The 16,538-nt window shown below is 61.5% G+C and overlaps 1 protein-coding gene across 4 annotated transcripts in view; it reads left to right on the top strand.

Annotated features, from left to right (window-relative positions):
• SH3TC1 (SH3 domain and tetratricopeptide repeats 1) overlaps positions 1-16,538 on the top strand; it is a 49,400-nt gene that overhangs the window by 6,363 nt on the left and 26,499 nt on the right. For 2 of the 4 annotated variants that reach the window (XM_047718762.1, XM_047718763.1), the window contains exons 2-4: positions 13,083-13,295; positions 14,225-14,299; positions 16,181-16,308. In XM_047718762.1, coding sequence (XP_047574718.1) covers positions 13,130-13,295; positions 14,225-14,299; positions 16,181-16,308 — 369 coding nt within the window. In that variant the 5' untranslated portion in view covers positions 13,083-13,129. Of the gene's footprint in view, positions 1-7,785; positions 7,981-13,082; positions 13,296-14,224; positions 14,300-16,180; positions 16,309-16,538 lie in introns of those variants that run through there. The other 2 variants (XM_047718761.1, XM_047718760.1) reach the window with 2 other exon arrangements.

Below are 16,538 nucleotides of genomic sequence, written 5' to 3'. Positions count from 1 at the left end.
GAATTCCAGCCCAGAATTCCAGCCGGGGGCCCACCCAGAGTCAGGAATGCCGGTGCTCTGGGGACTGAGGTTCTGCGGGATCGGGGTGTCCCTGGGGTTTCATCTGTGAGCAGGGGTGGCTGAGACCTCTCTACCCCATATCCCCCATGCTGCGCCCTCTGGGTCACCCCATGACTCACAGCCAAACAGTCCAGGGGGTTGGATGTGCCTGTCCTGCAAAGGTAGAAACTAGGGTGCTCCTGAGACTGGCCACTCCCCTGTAGTAGAGGAGGGCCCCCCTGCGATGTGATGGGAGGACACGCTCCCAGGGCCTTGCTCCCTGGGTGGGCCGTGAAGACAGCCTTTATGCATTTCTGACCAGCTTCCTCTGAGGACCCAAGGTGCCTTATTGGGGATGCTGAGAAGGGACACCCTCTTCTGAAGGCTCTGTTTCTGGCCAGGTCAGATGAAGGAGCACGGTTTGGAGGACTGCCCGGCAGATATGCCTGGGCACCTGGCCAGCTCTCGGGCCGGCCCTGCCTGGCCAAGAAGGAGCTGCTGCACCGCCGAGTCAGCGGGTCCCTGGCTTGAGGGCGCCGCCTGTCCTGATGGGGCCGGATGGCCATGACCTGGGCCGTGGCGGGGGTGTGGGTGTCTTCAGTCCTGGTGGAGCTCGGGAACTGCTGACAGCTTCCTGCAGCCCTGTGCCCCGGCCCGGGGTGGCCGTCTGTCATCAGAAGCCTGTTTGGTCCCAAAATCCTTGTTTTGCAAAGTGCAGTTCCTGAAATCTCGGGGACTAGAGCTTTGCTCATCTTTGGGGTGGTTTCAGCCACTAAGGCAAAAAATAACAAACACAGGCTGAGTCTCGCTGAGCATGGCCCCCTGTTCTAGCCCTTTCTGTGTGTCTTGGGGCAGCTGGGTGCCAGGTGCCAGGCTGGTGACCTCTGTCTCTGTCCCCAGACCCTGGCCTGCTGAGGACAGGCATCTCTAGCCCCACCTTCCCGGTTCTGTAGACCCAGGAGGGGTTCAGGGAAGTGCGCGTCGCCTTGGAAGGTCTGAGGTGGTCCTTTGCCTATTTGCCTGTCTGGTCTCAGATGGCACTAGGCTGGGTCACATTGGTATCTCACAGATGTGGAACTGGAGACCAGGACAGACGATGGGGTGTTGCTTAGAGTGGACCATGCGGACATGGGGACCCGCTTTCCTGCAACCCTGGGGGAAGGGCCTTCCCTTCCCGCATCTTGGTTCCCCATCTGTAGGCCCGTTACCCAATCACCCATCTTTATGTCGTGCTCATCTCCTGTGCTCTAAGCGCTGGGTCTTGCTGATCTTGTGACAAGTTAGCTGTCTGTGTGTGCAGTGATTGTCGTAAGCATAGTGGTCGGCAGGACCCAGCTCCGTGGATTTTATCCTGTACCAGCCTCAAGCCCGTTCCTGTCCCTGGCGCCAGGGCTGGCCTCCACCTCCTCTGCCTGAACTTCTGTATATCCCAGTCCCAGTGGGGCAGGGAATGCCTTTGAGCGGACTCCTTCCTGCTTTGGTGGGTGAATCCTGAGATGCTTCCCACAAATCCCCACCCCACCCATTCTCTAGAGCAGGACCCACTAGAGGGCTGAACCCAGCCCAGGTTTGTAAATAAGATTTTACCAGAATACCAAGCCCCTGCCTGGTGATCATTTTGGGGTCTGCTGCCTCCTTGGCTTTGTCTGTTCAAGGTATCCGGGACCCACCCAATAGCCCTTTACAGAAAGCGTAGCCACTGGGCTCTACACTTGCCTGTGTGGCCCTCGCTTGGCTTGTTTCTACTGCCCAGGGCCCCAGGTGAGTGGGGAGTAGTCACAGAGCCCACCCCTCCCCCCGAGGGTCTGCACATTCCTGAGAGTCAGTTCTGGCTGTCGTGGATTAACCCTTAGGGCAAGAGTGTGACCCAGCCCCTCCAGCTTCAGTGGCGGAGCAGGGTTGTCTAGGTGGAGGCGGGGTTTACGTGCTCTTCTGTCTGGCCCTGACTCTGGGAAGACCTTTACACCCCCTCTTTGCCTAGGTCCTCTTCCTCTGAGACTTGGCCCAGAGGCGTCCACCTCCAGGAAGCCTTCCTTGATTTCATCCTCCTCTCCTTTCCATCCCAGGCTTCCCTTTGCCACTGCGAGGATCGAGCTACATCATCCCAGTCTGTTTCCAGGTCTGTCTCCCCAACTTGTCTACGAGTCCTGCATGGGTGGGGACCTGGAAGGCAGAGCTCAGACAATGGAACCAAGATCGCAGGTGGTGGGGAGAGGTCCGAACCCCAGAGAGCAGAGCTATCATAAGGTGGAGTGTGGGACCCATCAGAAGCCTGAGCCATGTGCCAGGGAGGCCGTCGGGGGATCCCAGCTGGGTGTCGGGGAGGCCTGGAGAATCGGGGGTGCTTTAAGAGGACACGACAAATTCAGAATCGCCTTTTGTCTTCATTTGATCCCAGCTGGGTGTCGCAGTCCCAGAGAATCGGGGGTGCTTTAAGAGGACACGACAAATTCAGAATCGCCTTTTGTCTTCATTTGACTCCAGTGCTTGCTACCTACCCCCTGAGCTAAACAATAAAAATAAGCAGAGGGAGGAGGGTACCCCTCAGCCCCTACATCTGGCCGCTGCATCTCAGCCTAGGGCTCTGTCCCTACCGAGCCGGCGTCCAGGTCTGAGCTGGCGTCCATGTCTGAGCCAGGGTCAGGGTCCGAGCAGGGGTCGGGGTCTCATCTAAGGTCTTCTGAGCCAGTGACTGGGGTGAGGGTCCGAGCCAGGGTCTGGATCCGAGCTAGGGTCCAGGTCCAAGCCAGGGCCAGGGTCTCAGCTGGGGTCTGGGTCTGAGCTGGGGTCCAGGTCCGGGTCTGAGCCGGGACCAGGGTCTCAGCTGGGGCCTGGTTCTGAGCTAAGGTATGGGTCTGAGCCAGTGTCTAGGGTCCAGGGCTGAGCAGGGGCCAGGGTCTGAGCCAAGGTCTGAGCCGGGATCCAGGGTCTGAGCCGGGGTCTGGGTCTGAGCCGGGGTCAGGGTCCAAACTGGGGTCCGGGATCCAAGCTGGGGTCAGGGTCTGAGCTGAGGTCCAGACTCTGAGCGGGGTCTGGGTCCATGTCTGTAGTCCTAGTTTCTGAAGGAGCTGCTTCAGGACTCTGAGGAGAATGTCTGCCTGTCAAGGACTAGATTTAGGGAGAAGGAGGGGCCCCTATGGATGCTGGGAGAATGCCCTAGAAGTTCCTGCAGAAGGCTTGGCTGAGGGCTTCAGGGCTGTACCCCTCCCGAGGTACAGACTTTCCCAAGGGAGGGACTCAGAACCGGTTTGGGGACTTTCCAGTGGTTCCTGGGGCCCATTCATCTTGAAGGAAGCCTTTAACCGTCTTCCATGCAAAAGATGCTGGGGAGACAGGGACCCAGAGTGGCAGTGTGGGTTTAAGGGAAGGCAGAGTGCCAGGTTCCCCCTTGAGGAGCCCTTGCCAGGGGATCCTTGTCCGTGTGGCTCTCCAAACCTCCATTTCCTTGCATGACTCCCTGAGGCTGCAGGGAGGACATGGCCAGGCCAGCCTCCTGTCCTGACTGTGGGTTCTAGCTTGCGGCATGCAGCCATCAGTCCCTGGGCCTCCGCAGACACATGTGCTTTCCCTGTGATGGTAGCCGTGCCCGCGTGTCCACACTGGCTAGAAAATGTGTCTCTTGCCTTTGTCCTGGGAAGCCATCCCTCTTCCCCAAAGGTGCCTGCTCCTTGGCCAGGGAAAGAGCCTCCCTGGGGTGGTTTGGTGGCTTCCTCTGCCGCGCCCTTGGGGGGACGGAGAGGCTGCCCGAGGAGAAAGGCGTGAGCGGAGAGCTCTGGAGACGCTGAGACTGTGGACAGCTGGGCAGCACCCACACATGCCCGCACACCCTACAGTTCAGTGAGACACCACCCGTCCCTGTGATGGGAAAGAGACCAAGGCGAGTTCTCTCTCTCTGAATTGCTGCCTGAAGAGAATTAAAATCAGGGTTTGGTGCTGGAAGACCCAAGGATCTGATTACAGCGAATACTCCAGACTTGGATGGGACTTGCTCTCCAGAGCTCCTGGGAATTGGGCTGTGGTTTCTCTGGCTGCTTGTCTTTGGCCTTAGAGACTCGGGGCATCTCCTCTGGCACCGGGAGAACCTGAGACCCCAGCTGTGTGCAGGTGCCTCGGGGTGGGGGGGGCGGACCTGAGACCCCAGCTGCCGGCACTGCCCTCGGGCGGGTGACCCTGGACAGTTGCCACCTCCGTACCCATCTGCCTCAGTCCAGCGATGGTGGTAAGACTCACGCCGGGAGGGCTGTATCCCCTGGATCCAGCATCTCCTTGGCAAGTGACGATTGGAATTTATTACAACAGTCGTGCCAGGCACCAGAGGTGTCGCACGTGTCGGGAGGCGCTCAGAGTCCTCCAAATCTGATGCCACCGTCTGCACGGGGCAGAGTGAGGCCCAGGGAGTGATGGGCTTTCCCAGAGGGACTTAGGACTGGGCTGTGCGGGCCTGCCCCATGCCCACCCTGCAGTGGGGACCCTGGTTTGGAAAGTCCCGTGGCCTAGAAAGCTCATGTTCTTCCTCCGGAAGGCTCTTGGGGTGCACTTGCAGAATATGGGTATGCCCTGGAGTTGGGGTGCACAGTGCAGAGTCAAGACCCTGGCTTGGGGTGTGCTGTGTGGATTTGGGGTGCGATGTGCAGAGTCAGTGCTGGGCACAGTTGGGGAAGCCCTTGGAAACTACCCCTGGCTTGGGGCCAAGAGCACAGCTGTGGAGACAAACAGGATACAGGGTCCTGGGCCCCCAGCAGGGGACAATGGCCAGGAGAGGAAATGTGTCCAGGCCCTTTTATGGATGTAGAGCCCATCTGGGACTTCTTTCAGTATAATTTCCAGAAAAACAGAGAAGAAGCCAGGCATCTCGTGTTTTGCACATTGTGGGATTCTGAACGTGGGCTGAAGGTCCCAGCTCACAGACAAGGGACGGAGGCTGAGAGGAGCAGGGGCTCCTCCCTCCTGCAGTGGGTTGGAGAGGTGCCCATACCCAGCTTCCGCCTATGGCCCCCCGGGCCCTGCCCCACCCCAGGGCTGAGAAACCAAAACCCCAGGGTCCTGTGGCCAGCACAGCAGAGCTGTCCGGCAAGGTGCGTGCCTGGACGCCGGTGCCCACCTCCCACCCCATGCTGCAGCCTCAGCTCTTCCCTCCAGTGAGCTGCCCAGAGGGTGGTGGAGTCGGGGGCTGGGGGAGGCTGTGGGCCCATCCGCAGGTCCCAGATGCCAGTGCCAAGGGGGGCCGGGGCACCTGAGTCTGGAGAGAGGAGGCAGGCTTGCCCAGGAGAATGACCCCAGAGGGGGAGCACCCACCCTCCAGAAAACATGCAAGGAATCCAACTCCTGGTCCTTGCGAGGCGTAGGGCATCAGCGCTTCCACGGCTGTGAAGACGTAGGCTCAGGGAGCTGGCTGCACAAGGCTGGAGGCAGAACTGGACTGGAGAGGAGGGTGGGAGAGGGAGGGGCAGGTGTCTTCCAGGAAGGGGTGATGAGGACTTACCCCCACCCCCAGAGGAGCTTCGGGACAGGGTACCTGGACCTCGTTTGCACCCCCCGCCCCGGGCCCTAAAGGTGGACAGGAGGACGGGGCCTCCTGAAGACCAGCAGGTTGCTGAGGCCGAGGGGAGCCGTGACAGGTGGTCAGGCAGGTGGACATCAGCGTTCACGAGCCACCCTGTCCTCCGCCCACTTCCTGTGCCCTTTGGCATCTGGGAGTATGGGGCGGGATGGCGGCCCCACAGGTGTATCCATGGGAACCTCCAGACGTGATCTTGTTTGGGAAAAGGGTCTCTGTGGATATAATTAAGGTAAGGGTCTTGAGTCGACGTGGGCCCCAGATAGAATACGAAGGAGAAGAGCCACAGGGAAGGTGGCCGGCTGCTGATGAGGGAGACGGAGTGATGTGGCCAGGAGCCCAGGTGCGCTCTGGGGCCCTGGAGGCTGGAAGAGGCAGAAGGACCCTCCTGGAACACCCAGAGGAAGCATGGCCTGGCCCACACCTTGGTTGAGAATTCTGGGAGGGATTAGGCCTGGGTGACTTTAAGGCTCCCAGTCCATGGAGCTTTGTCCACGTAGCCCCAGGGCATTGTCGCAATGACCATCACAGCTGTCCTTCAGAGAGACAACTGCTCCCACTCCATGGAGGGGACAGCCCAGCTTTGAGTGGCCACACCTCCCAGTGGAAAGGAGGAGCTGCCAGTGGGAGCTACCGCCCCCCGTCTCTCGAACCCACTGTGTAGCTTCTAATTGGCCCTGTTAGTCAGCTCGTGGTTATGGGGACGGTGAAAAAGTCCTCCCCGAACCCTGGATCCCTCTGTGTGGTCTCCATGCAGTGGGACCTGGCCAGGCTGGGTGTGTTGGGGGCCCAGGTGTTAGGCCTGGCTGTGTGGGTGACCTGCTGTCCCACCCCCGAGGTGAGTAGCTTGCCTGCTCTTGGCCTCCATGGCCTGCTCTGCCCAGTGAAACGCCTGGGCTCCAGCCCCGTGGGGAGGGAGGGGACTTCAGGACTTTGGGGCAGCAGCGCATGACCCCAGGATGGGCAGCGTTGTGTCACCTGGAGGCAACTCAGCCTGGAGCACTGGTTCGGCCCCACATCATTCCCGGTGACTCTTACCTGGAGAGGTGTCTGGTTGTCATGGGTGGGGTCTGGGGGGTGGCCTGGGGCAGACTGGTATCTAGTGGGCAAGGCCAGAGATGCAGCTGGGATCCCAAGTGTGCACAGCAGCCCCTCCCCCGTGACAAAGAGGCATCACCCACGTGTCAGTGGTGGCACCCTTAGTACCCTGGCCTGAGGGCTCAGCGTCTGTCAGACTTGGTTCTGGGCTCTTCTAGTCATCACTGGCCTTGGGCATATCCCACGACCTCTCTGACCTCGGTTTCATGTCTGCAAAGCAGTCACATGACCACCGAATTAGAGATTTTTCCTGGTGTTAATCCAGGCTGTGTGTGCACGCCTGGTCTATCCCACACAGAATGGAGGAGGAGGTCGCTGTCCGGCTCCCGATCCCTGGGGCTGGGTCGGAGCTGGACCCCTGCCTCAGGGAGGGTGTGAGGCTGCCCTCAGTTCATTTCCTGCTTGTCCCTGGAGCCCAGAGCCCAGTGGAAGCCACAGGGAAGGTGGGCGGGGGTAGGGGTGGGGTGGGGTTCTGTGGTCTGAGAGGCTTCTGTTCCTGGTGGGCCAGTAGGCCGGGGCAGCACCTGGACAAGGGAAGGGGGTGCACATGTGTCTGTGTGCGCGCGCACATGTTTGTTGTGTGTGTGCAAGTGTGCGTGCATGTGGGCATCTTTGCGTGTGCACACACATGTTATGTCATGTGCATGTAGTACACGTGTCATGTATGAATGTTGAGTGTGCACACGTGCCATGTCACACGCATGTGTATATGCATATCACATAGCAATGCTGTGTGTGGCGTGTGTGTGGCGTGTGTTGTGTGTCGTGAATGTGTGTACATGTGTGTGTCGTGCATGAGTTGTGTTGTGTGTGTGTGTGCCCGTGTGTGGTGTGTGTGCACCGAGTGGAAGAGGAACAGAGTAGAGCTGAGGGTGGCGGGGCCGTGGGGCAGGCAGCTGGGCACTTCCCCAATCCTGGGGGCCGGGGCGGGAGCTGGGGTGTTCCCTGGCCTCTGTCTCCGAGCTGGTGGGGGCTGGGCTGTGGGTGGGACGGGGCCTGGAGCCTGACCAGGGAGGAGCTCAGGATCAGCATGAGGCGCCCTGGGCCTGCCTCTCACTACCAGCCCCAGCTGGGGTGCGGTGCAGGGAGGAAGTGTGGCAGGAAGCAGGGGGTGGTGGTGGCCGCTGTGCAGCCAGCCGGGCCGTGGGCGGCCACCGCCCGTCCTGGCCACCAGAGACAGCCGCAGGGCCAGCCAGCCAGGAGCCAGGAGCGGCCTCCCCCCCGGGAGCTTGCCGTCCTGCTGCCTCCCACCAGGCCGGGAGCTGCCCCTGGGGAGTGGGAAGCAGGTACCAGGGGGCACTGGGGCGGGCGGGATGAGGCTGGTCTGGGCAGGCATGGTCCGTGGAGCTGGGACCTGCTGCGCACGGGGGGGGGCTCAAAGACTAGCCTTCCACTTTCACTTTCTTGAAGACTCTTCTGCTTCTTGGGACGGTGGGGAGCAGAGCTGAAGTCTGGGGAGTCCGGAAGGCTGTGGGCGCCCGGGAGGAGACCGCAGCCAGCCGACAGAGCCCTTGCTTCTGTGATCTGGCTTGACATCCCCCCCTTCCCGCGGGCACTCAGCATGTGCCAGGGTCTGGATGAGGCGCAGAGCCTAGCCAGCAAGAAGGGAGTGGGCCCCCACCCTGAGGAGGTTGCCACATGGGGCAGATACCCCAACGGACACCACGAGACAGCCCAGGGCGGCTCTGCAGCTCTGACCTGGCCGGTCTGAGGTCACCACTCCAGGGCCTCTTTTCCGTCTGCTGTGGGGATGCAGGGGCACCAACCAGATGGTTGTGGGGGAGGATATGGACCCAAGACTTGTCATGCCAGGTCCTATGCTGTGTGCATGCTCCCAGCACACCACTGAGACCCTCTCTTGGCCTCCAGCTCCCCCCCCCCCCCACCAGCCAGCTCTGTCTGTGGCAAAGCAGCATTGCTGGGAGTAGGTGGAACTGGCTGGTGCTGGGAGCTATGGCCGGAACTCCTGGTGAGAGGCCAGGCGGGGCTGAGGCGGGGTGCCTATAGGGTGAGGGCAGGCCCTCCAGCCTGTGTTGGAACCCCATCTGAGCCCCCTGGCAGGCTGTGTCCCTGGGGCAGCTCACTAAGCCTGGGAAATGGGCACAGTGGTGTCCCCGCCCACAGGTCATCAGGAAGATGAGATGGACATGCTCAGTTGGCACCTGAGGGTGGCGGCTGTCCGGTGATGGTCAGGGCCACCGTCGGGGACCAGGATGCATGATGTATGGTGCGTTGTGTGCCCATGATTCTCACAGGATGCCACTGTGTAGGTGAGGTCCACCTGGCCCCCCTGCAGAGAAGGAGAGGGTATGGGGTCGCAGGTGAACAAGTGTCCCTGGGCTCGGCACGCTGGGGGGCTCACGGTGATGGGAACTGGCTGCAGGGGAGGGTCCTTCTCTCCTCTTCTGGCTCCTGGGGCTCTAGGCGCTCCCGGGCTCCTGGCCACACCCCTCCATCTGGCCTCTGTGGTCCCATGGGCCCCCCGCCCCGTGTCTGTCTGCATCCCTCCTCTCACAAGACACTGTCACTGGATTAGGACCCCCTCCCCACCGGTGTAGCGTGATCTCATCCTAATAAGTCAGATCTACAAAGACCCCATTTCCAAGTAAGGCCACGTTCCGAGGTACCAGGATCTGGGGGGTTACCATTCAGTCCCAACCAGGGGTGACCAGACGACCCTCTAGAGGTGCTTCGTGGTGAAGTAGACAAGGCCTCCATGGGCCCACGAAGTATTGGTTCTGTATGAGCCCCATGAGGCATGGGACTGCCCCTGCCCCCAGACCTGCTCAGGGCTGGAACAGTACTGCCTCTCCCTTTGTGGAACCCACACATATTCGGTCCCAGCTGTGATCTGGAGTGCCATCAGTGTAGTCTGTCGATCTCGTCATGGGGTAGGCGTGTTTGCTCTCAAGCTCCTGGTGGGGGTGGGGGGCAGAGTGAGGCAGGGAGAGCTCTCCCAGACCAGTAGGAGCGCAGCTCGGTGAGGCCAGGCGGTTACAGGAACAGGCGGGGAGGGGACTATCCTGCACAGATTGGACCCACTTCCTCATCTCCGCCGGGGACTAGGAAGTCCCACACTGAGATTGTCGCTGGGGCCCGGCCTGCTCAGGCCCATCATCCTTGGGCAGATGGGAGGGTCTTCGAGCCGGGGAAGCCTTCCCTTTCCTCAGGAAGCTGTCTGTGAGGCAGTGGGGAGCAGGCCCGCGGGTGGGACTCAGGCACTGATGGGCCAGTCCTGACCCGGGGTGGAGGCGGGCAGGACGAGCAGCTGCCACAGGACGGGGCAGGATCCTGGGAGATGCCTGGCTGGCTGCTGTGGGGATGTGGCCTGGCCGGGTGGGAGGCTCAGACCCCCTGTGGGGGCTTCAGAAGGGAAGAGAAGTGAGAGGGCAGGCTGGCCTCCAAGCCCTTGTGTGTCCTGGCCCCGACACCCGACTGGCTGGCCATGTGCGGGAGCCTCGAGGGCCAGGATCCCAGTGGGTGAAGCCAGGAGGGATAGCACCACCAGGTTGGGCTCTGCTGGGGTGCGGGGAGGGCGGCCAGCACACAGAGCTGTGTCCCGAAAGGTGGTAGGGGTCTTCAATGCTTTACGAACATGGAGACAGCCCAGGGACCGGGGCGTGCGGGGTACCAGGGCCTGAATGACATGTAAGCCCTTTGACAAGGCTGTGTGAAGAAGGTCCTGGGCATCTGCGGTTCTGAAGGGCCTTCTTCCCCTGGAATAGGAAGCAGCCGCCTTGCCCGCTGCTCCCTGGGCCAAACAGCTCTGCTGGAGAGGAGCTGCTAGCCGAGCTGTGTGTGGGGTCCCCTGCGTGCTCCCGGGGGTCAGGTGCCGCCTTCTCCCCGCCGCCCCCACCCCCGGCTGTGCCCCATCCCTCCGAGGTGGATCCAGATCGGACTCAGGTCCCTGTTGGGGGTGGGGGTAGGGGCTGCTGGAGGCATGGCTTCTGTAAGCCTTGGGGGCCTCGGGCTGCTAGGGGCCTGTGGGTCCCTCTAGAGGAACAGACAGCCCACTTCACCCCCATTTCTCTGCAGTGAGGGGCTGTTTGGGACCAAGGCCGTGGGAGGGGCACCAGATTAGTTCCGGTCAGAAACATGGGGTGTCCTGCTTCTGCAGCTCCCAGGGCCACTCCAACTTTTCTGTCTCTTTCTTATCTTTTTCATTTGGATTGTAGAAGCAATCTTGGCTTGTGAGGGCTGAAAGGCCGGCCTTGCCAAGCCCAGCAGTGATGATTCTAGACACTTAGGGGAGGCTCCAAGGGGCTACAGACTGGGCGAAGCCCCTGTGGGCTGAGGCTCCCCCAGGTCCTGTCCAGGGAACCCAGGAGGTGAACTCAAGGGCTGAGCAGTGCCCCTGGGACTCCTGCTGGGGTCTGGTGCACAGAGGTTTTGGGGACAGGAGGACACAGGTGGCTGGACTGGGTGTGTCTGGTGCCAGGCAGTGGCTCCCATGGGACCTCTGGCCTCAAATCCCCAAGGACCAGGAAAGAGGGTGGGCAGGGGGCCTCGATACTGACCCTGTGTGTCCTGTCCAGCTTGGGAGGAGCAGACGGCAGGAGGGATTGGCCGGCTCCCCTGGGATCAAAGGGTTGGGAGTCTGGGGGTCTGGGAACCCGTTTTTGCTCTGCAGCCGCCCAGCTATGTGGCTGCTTGGGCCACCCGTGCTTTGCCTGGTCAGTTCTGAGCCCTTGGGACAGTTGGAGCCAAGGTGACCTCAGGTCTCTGGCTGGCTCTACCCACCCCCACCCCCATCCCCATGCTTGTGGCAGTGAGGATGGCCACCTGTCAGGCCCTCTGCACGTGGTCTCCATGGCCCCCAGGGGCCTTGCTGACTGCCCAGCCTCCTCCCCTCTCCTCCAGTGTTGCCCGTCACAGAACTCGCCCTGGACTAGCAATAGCACATACAGGAGGTGATGAACCCCTGTGTCTGAGGCTCTCTGGGGACCTGGTCCATGTCCAGTTCTTGGGGGAGGTCTGGAGGAAGGTGGGAACAGGACCAGGGGCTGGTGGGGGCTGTCCAGGCTCTGTCTTGAACTGTGTCCATCGTGGGGGTCCGGCTCCCCACCATCCACCAGGATGGGGGGGGTGGCCAGGAGGAAGCCTGATTTGCTTCTGGGTTGGCATTGTTGACCCCGGAGAGGGGGCAGGAGGGTGCCTTCCTGTCCCCAGGTGCTCTGTGCAGAGGGAATCCCTGCCGGGCTGTCCTGGGTTTGGTTTGAAATCTGAGAGCTCAGTATCAGGGCTCAGGGGGGCCCACAATGAGGGGGTTCCCTTGCTTGTGCGATCTAGCTGTACTCTTGGCAATGTTCTGGGCAAGCCAACAGGATCATTCCTTGTCTTCTCTGTCCCCGAGGCTGCTCCTGTCCCTGTGGCTGCAGTGGGAGGTCTGCCCCTGCCTTCCCCAGCCCTGGCCCGCTCTTGCCACCTTTGCCTCCGCCGCCGTCCCCACGTGTCCCATCTGAAAGGGGATTTAGTGTTCTGTGTCCTGAGTGGTGACAAAGCCCCAACCCCAGGAGCACGGTCTGTGCATCTATAACAGCCTCTCGTCTCTGACCCCAGGAAGGAGTGAGGCATAATGACCGCTCTCTTGGCGGTGGGGGGCAGGGGGGGCGAGGGCACCCTGGAGTGGGGAGCCATTGCCCGTTCTGCCTTGTTCTGCCTCAGCCACTTCCTTCTTCTCTGCCATCCTCCACCTGCTTCCTTACCTCCCTGGGCGGCCCTTCCTTCCTGACCCATGACATGGGATGGTGTTCCGGGGCCCTTCTGGAGCCCAGGCCTCTTCCGGTGGGCAAGGGAGAGCCCCCTTGAGCCAGCTGAACCCCGGGGGTGGTGTTATAGGGAGCAACGGGATCTCCTGGGAACCCCAGACCAGATCACAGCAGAATTGGTGGTTGTGGGAAACGGAACTAGATGGGAGTCTCTGGGGGTGGGGGGTGTCTGTTCCGGCCGGAGCTGGACTGGACGTGTGGTGGGTCTGCTCATGTCCGAGGCACCTGGGTGTCCCCCGAGGACTTCTGCTCTGGTTCCCATGTCTGTCCTGCATTGATGGGAATGTTCGAGCAGCCGTAACAAGTCAGGCTCTGAGCTGCTTCCTGGGGTCCGTGGGTGAGCTGGAGCAGGAGCCCCACCTGCCTGCATGGCTTCCAGCCACTGCACCTGGGCAACGCTGGCCCGTGTCTCAGAGAGAGCCTGCGGCGGGGGCTCATCATTACTGGAGAAGCAGCAACAGACTCAACGGCAGAGCCCTGACAGACATGTAGAAGGCAGCCTGGAGAAGGGGAGGGCTTCTCTCCTCCTGACCCCAGCCCTTGTGGCAGTGTTCTCGGGCACCTGCCTGTGTTCCCGGGGAGGCCTCCCTGCTGACCAGCACCCTGTCCTCTTCCCTCAGCGGCCAGCGGGCATGTGGAGCCCCCAGTGCTGAGGCCACTGCCGGGCATGGAGGGCCCAGTGGAGGAGCCAGCCCCGGAGGGGAGAGGGCCCACGGCGGCACCCTCGGGAGGCAGCGGTGGTGGTGGCCACAAGGTCCCGAGAGTGGCCATGGGCGCATCGGTTGTCTGGGAGCGAGCAGGGCCCGAGGAGGCCAAGGCTGTGGTCGGAGGTGGTGAGTACAGTGCACGCCGTCTGCCCATGGTCCCACAGCCCACGAATGGCGCAGGGTCACTGTGTGTGTGGGGACAGACACCTGTGCCCAGTGAGTCACTGTGAGGGACGAGGGCCCCAATAGTGTTTCTCCAGGTACACGAGTGTGTCAGTGATAAGAAAACCGGCATGTCAAAGGGGGAGGGTCCAGAAAGTTCTGGAACGGCTGTCCCCCCACCCCAGGCTGAGAGGGCACGTGACCCCTCGGTGAATGACAGGTTCAGACGGGCTGAGACACAGCCCTGTCAGCCCCAGAGCCATGGTTCCTTCTGGGCTGCCCCCTTCCGTCTGTGGTCAGCAGGCAGTCAGCAGACGGTCAGCAGCAGGACAGCAGCCCCCGAGCAAGTCCACATCTCTGTCCCCAGACATGTAGCAAAAGTGATTTTGTGGGTGGGGTTAAGTGAGAACCCCAAGATGGGAAGGTAAGCCTGGGGTCCGAATCGGAGACCTTGACGTTGGCCTGGCTTCCGGCTTGGAAGGTAGAATCAGAGCCACAGGCCAAGGGTGCGGGCAGACTCCCCTGGGAGCTGGGGACACGCTCTCCCTACGGAGCCTCCAGGAGGCACCAGCTCTGCTCATGCTTTGGTTTTAGCCAGTGAGATGGTTCCAGAATCCAGCCCAGCAACACAACACACTGGTTTGTTTTCAGAGGCCTCCAAGCGTGGTCTGTTAGAGCCAGGGAGAGCCTCACACCCCCTCTGTCCTCCTTGGGCCTTTGTGACCTGGGGGCAGGGGACGTGAGGGGTGGGGGTGTGTATTGGTGTGGACACACCTCGTTTCTTCCAGATTACCGGGGGCATTGTGCCCGCACAGCTCAGAGCTGCCTGTTCTGACCTTGACCCCACTGTGCTCTGTTGGTCTGACCTTGACCCCCACTGTCCTCTGTTACAGATGCCACTCCTCCCCCTGGTGGCTCCGGGCCGGCTGCTGGGACCCCTCCAGTCCAGATGGGCACGTACCCCACAGGTAGACCTGCGTGGTCACCACAGCGTGCGGCAGGGTTTAGTCTGGGCGGAGCTGTGAATGTGGGCTCCCTGGGTGTGCCCCCTTGCCACTGCAGATTCAGGAATGTCTAGTCCCCAGACCCCCAAACTGGGGATCACTGTCGGGGAGGGGAGGATGCTAACGTGAAGATAGCCAGGTCCCGCGCCCAGATTCCAAGTTGGCCTTGCTGGGAGATAGGGCCCAGGATTGCACTTCTGCTGGGGGCCTGAAGGCCGAGTCCACTGCCCCAGAGGCTGGGCCACATGAGGGGGTGAGACTCTGGGGAGGGGTCGCATGTGGGACCTGTGGGAAAACCAGACCAACCAGCTCACTGTGTTGTGGGCGGGCGGTGGGGGGCGCAAAGGGAGGGGCAGGGCCCCTGGGAGAGGTGGCCAAGACAGCATCTGTGGAGGCGGCTCCAAGGATGGGCAGGATTTCTGCACGGTACACACGAGGGGAGGCAGCCCTGTGTGGTAAATGAAGATGGGGCGGTAAGGATCCCCCGGACCCTGAGACCCCACTCGTGGCCCCCAGCAGTGGTGGCACAGAAACCCCAGTGTTGCTGGCTGTTCACCTCTGTGTCGACACCAGCCTGTCTTCCCACATTCCTTCCGGGGACCCAGTGCTGCCTGTGGTCACTCACGATGACCAGGGGGTGTTGAGCAAGCAGCAGATTATTTTGGGTCTGAAAATGCCGCCCTCCCTCTTACGGGAGTAGGAAGTGTCATGTCTCAGAACCAGTTGTGAAATGTTGGGCTTGCTTCCTGCTGGGGGAGTGAGCCTGATTCCAGACTCCAGAGGTCTCCATACTGCCTTCCTCTTCCTCCCCTTCCTCCTTGGTCTCTTTCTCCCCCCTCCTTCTCTCTCCCTTCCCATTTCTCTCCTCCCCTCTCCCTTCTCCTGCTCCCTCCCCCTTCTCCATGTCCCCTCCACCCCTTTGGAGCAGCTCATGCTCTGGGGCTCTCAGTAACACAGTTGGGGGTCCTCTTAGGGGGCAGGGATGGGGGCAGGCAGGGGGCATTTGAGAGTAGATGTGAACTGTAGGGCAGCCTGTTGGAGGCCAGGATTTGGTCTGGAAAGAGTGCTCCACGAGGACCACGTGCAAAGGCCCTGGGGCAGTGTGTGTTTTGGGGGGTGAGGAAGGGTGCTTTGATGTCCTAGAGAGCCTGGAGCAGCACCAGCCTAGAAGGGAGGGAGAGAAGAGGTGATGGGGGCAGAGTAGAGCCAGAGGCTAGAGGCTGTGCTGGTAGGAAGGTAGAAAGAGCTTACATCTTACTGTCCCTGAGAAGGAAAAGCCTGCAGCCATGCCGTCCAGTATGGGGGCCACACAGTTTATGTTTGCATTTAACTTAAATAAAATGAAAAATCTGATTGCCACAGTTGCACTGGCTCGACATGGCTGGAGGTGGCCTGGGAGGGTTGAGAGCAGGGCGTGCAGCCAGCTAGAGCTCCCTGTAAGGGGGCCCTGGGGCTCTCTGTGGACCAGAGGACTGCGTGGTGGGAGGGCAGGGCCCGGACAGCTGCCTGGGGCAGACCTATAGGACCTGGGCCACAGGGAGGGGGCCCACCGTGGCTTCGCCTGGTTTTGCAGTTCACGGGGGGTGGGGGGGAACCCGAGTGCTATGTGGTGCAGGGAGGTGTCCTTGGTCTGAGCCAGGCGGGGGCTGGTGGCCCCTTTGGAAATGGGAACGACAGCGTGGTGTTGGGGTTGGCTTAGGGGACAAGATGGTGAGTCCTGGGATGCCTGTGGGTGATTTGCTGGAGCTTGAATGCCCCTGTCTGGTGCGGTGGGGAGGTCGGGGCTGGAGGTCACAGTGACTCTGGTGACTTTGCTGAGTGCTGGCTCGGTGCTGCCCGTCCCAGACCTGACCTTGCAGCTATTGGCCGTGCGGAGGAAGACGGGGCTGCTGGACCCCAGCCTGCAGCAGACCGTGAGGAGCCGGCTCCGCCTGCTGGAAAACGACAGCCTGGAGGTGGCCCGTGCACTGGGGGTGAGCGCAGCTTCCCAGGGGGCCTGGGAGGTTGGAGGGGGTGGGGCCCTTTGGAGGGGCTCCAAGGCTGAGAAGGGGGACAGAGGATGGGGTGGACCTAGGAGGAGGGCCCTTGATGCCCAGGCCTCTGTTGCTGAGGGGCCAAGGCCACAAAAAGGGAGGACGCCCCTGGAACTCACCACGTGGTGGCACTGTGATTGTCCCTGGCTATTCTCCTGGATGTCTGGGTC

The sequence above is a fragment of the Lutra lutra genome, chromosome 2, assembly GCF_902655055.1.
Source record: "Lutra lutra chromosome 2, mLutLut1.2, whole genome shotgun sequence".
Classification (NCBI taxonomy): Eukaryota; Metazoa; Chordata; class Mammalia; order Carnivora; family Mustelidae; genus Lutra; species Lutra lutra.
This window is presented reverse-complemented; position numbering and strand designations above follow the sequence as displayed.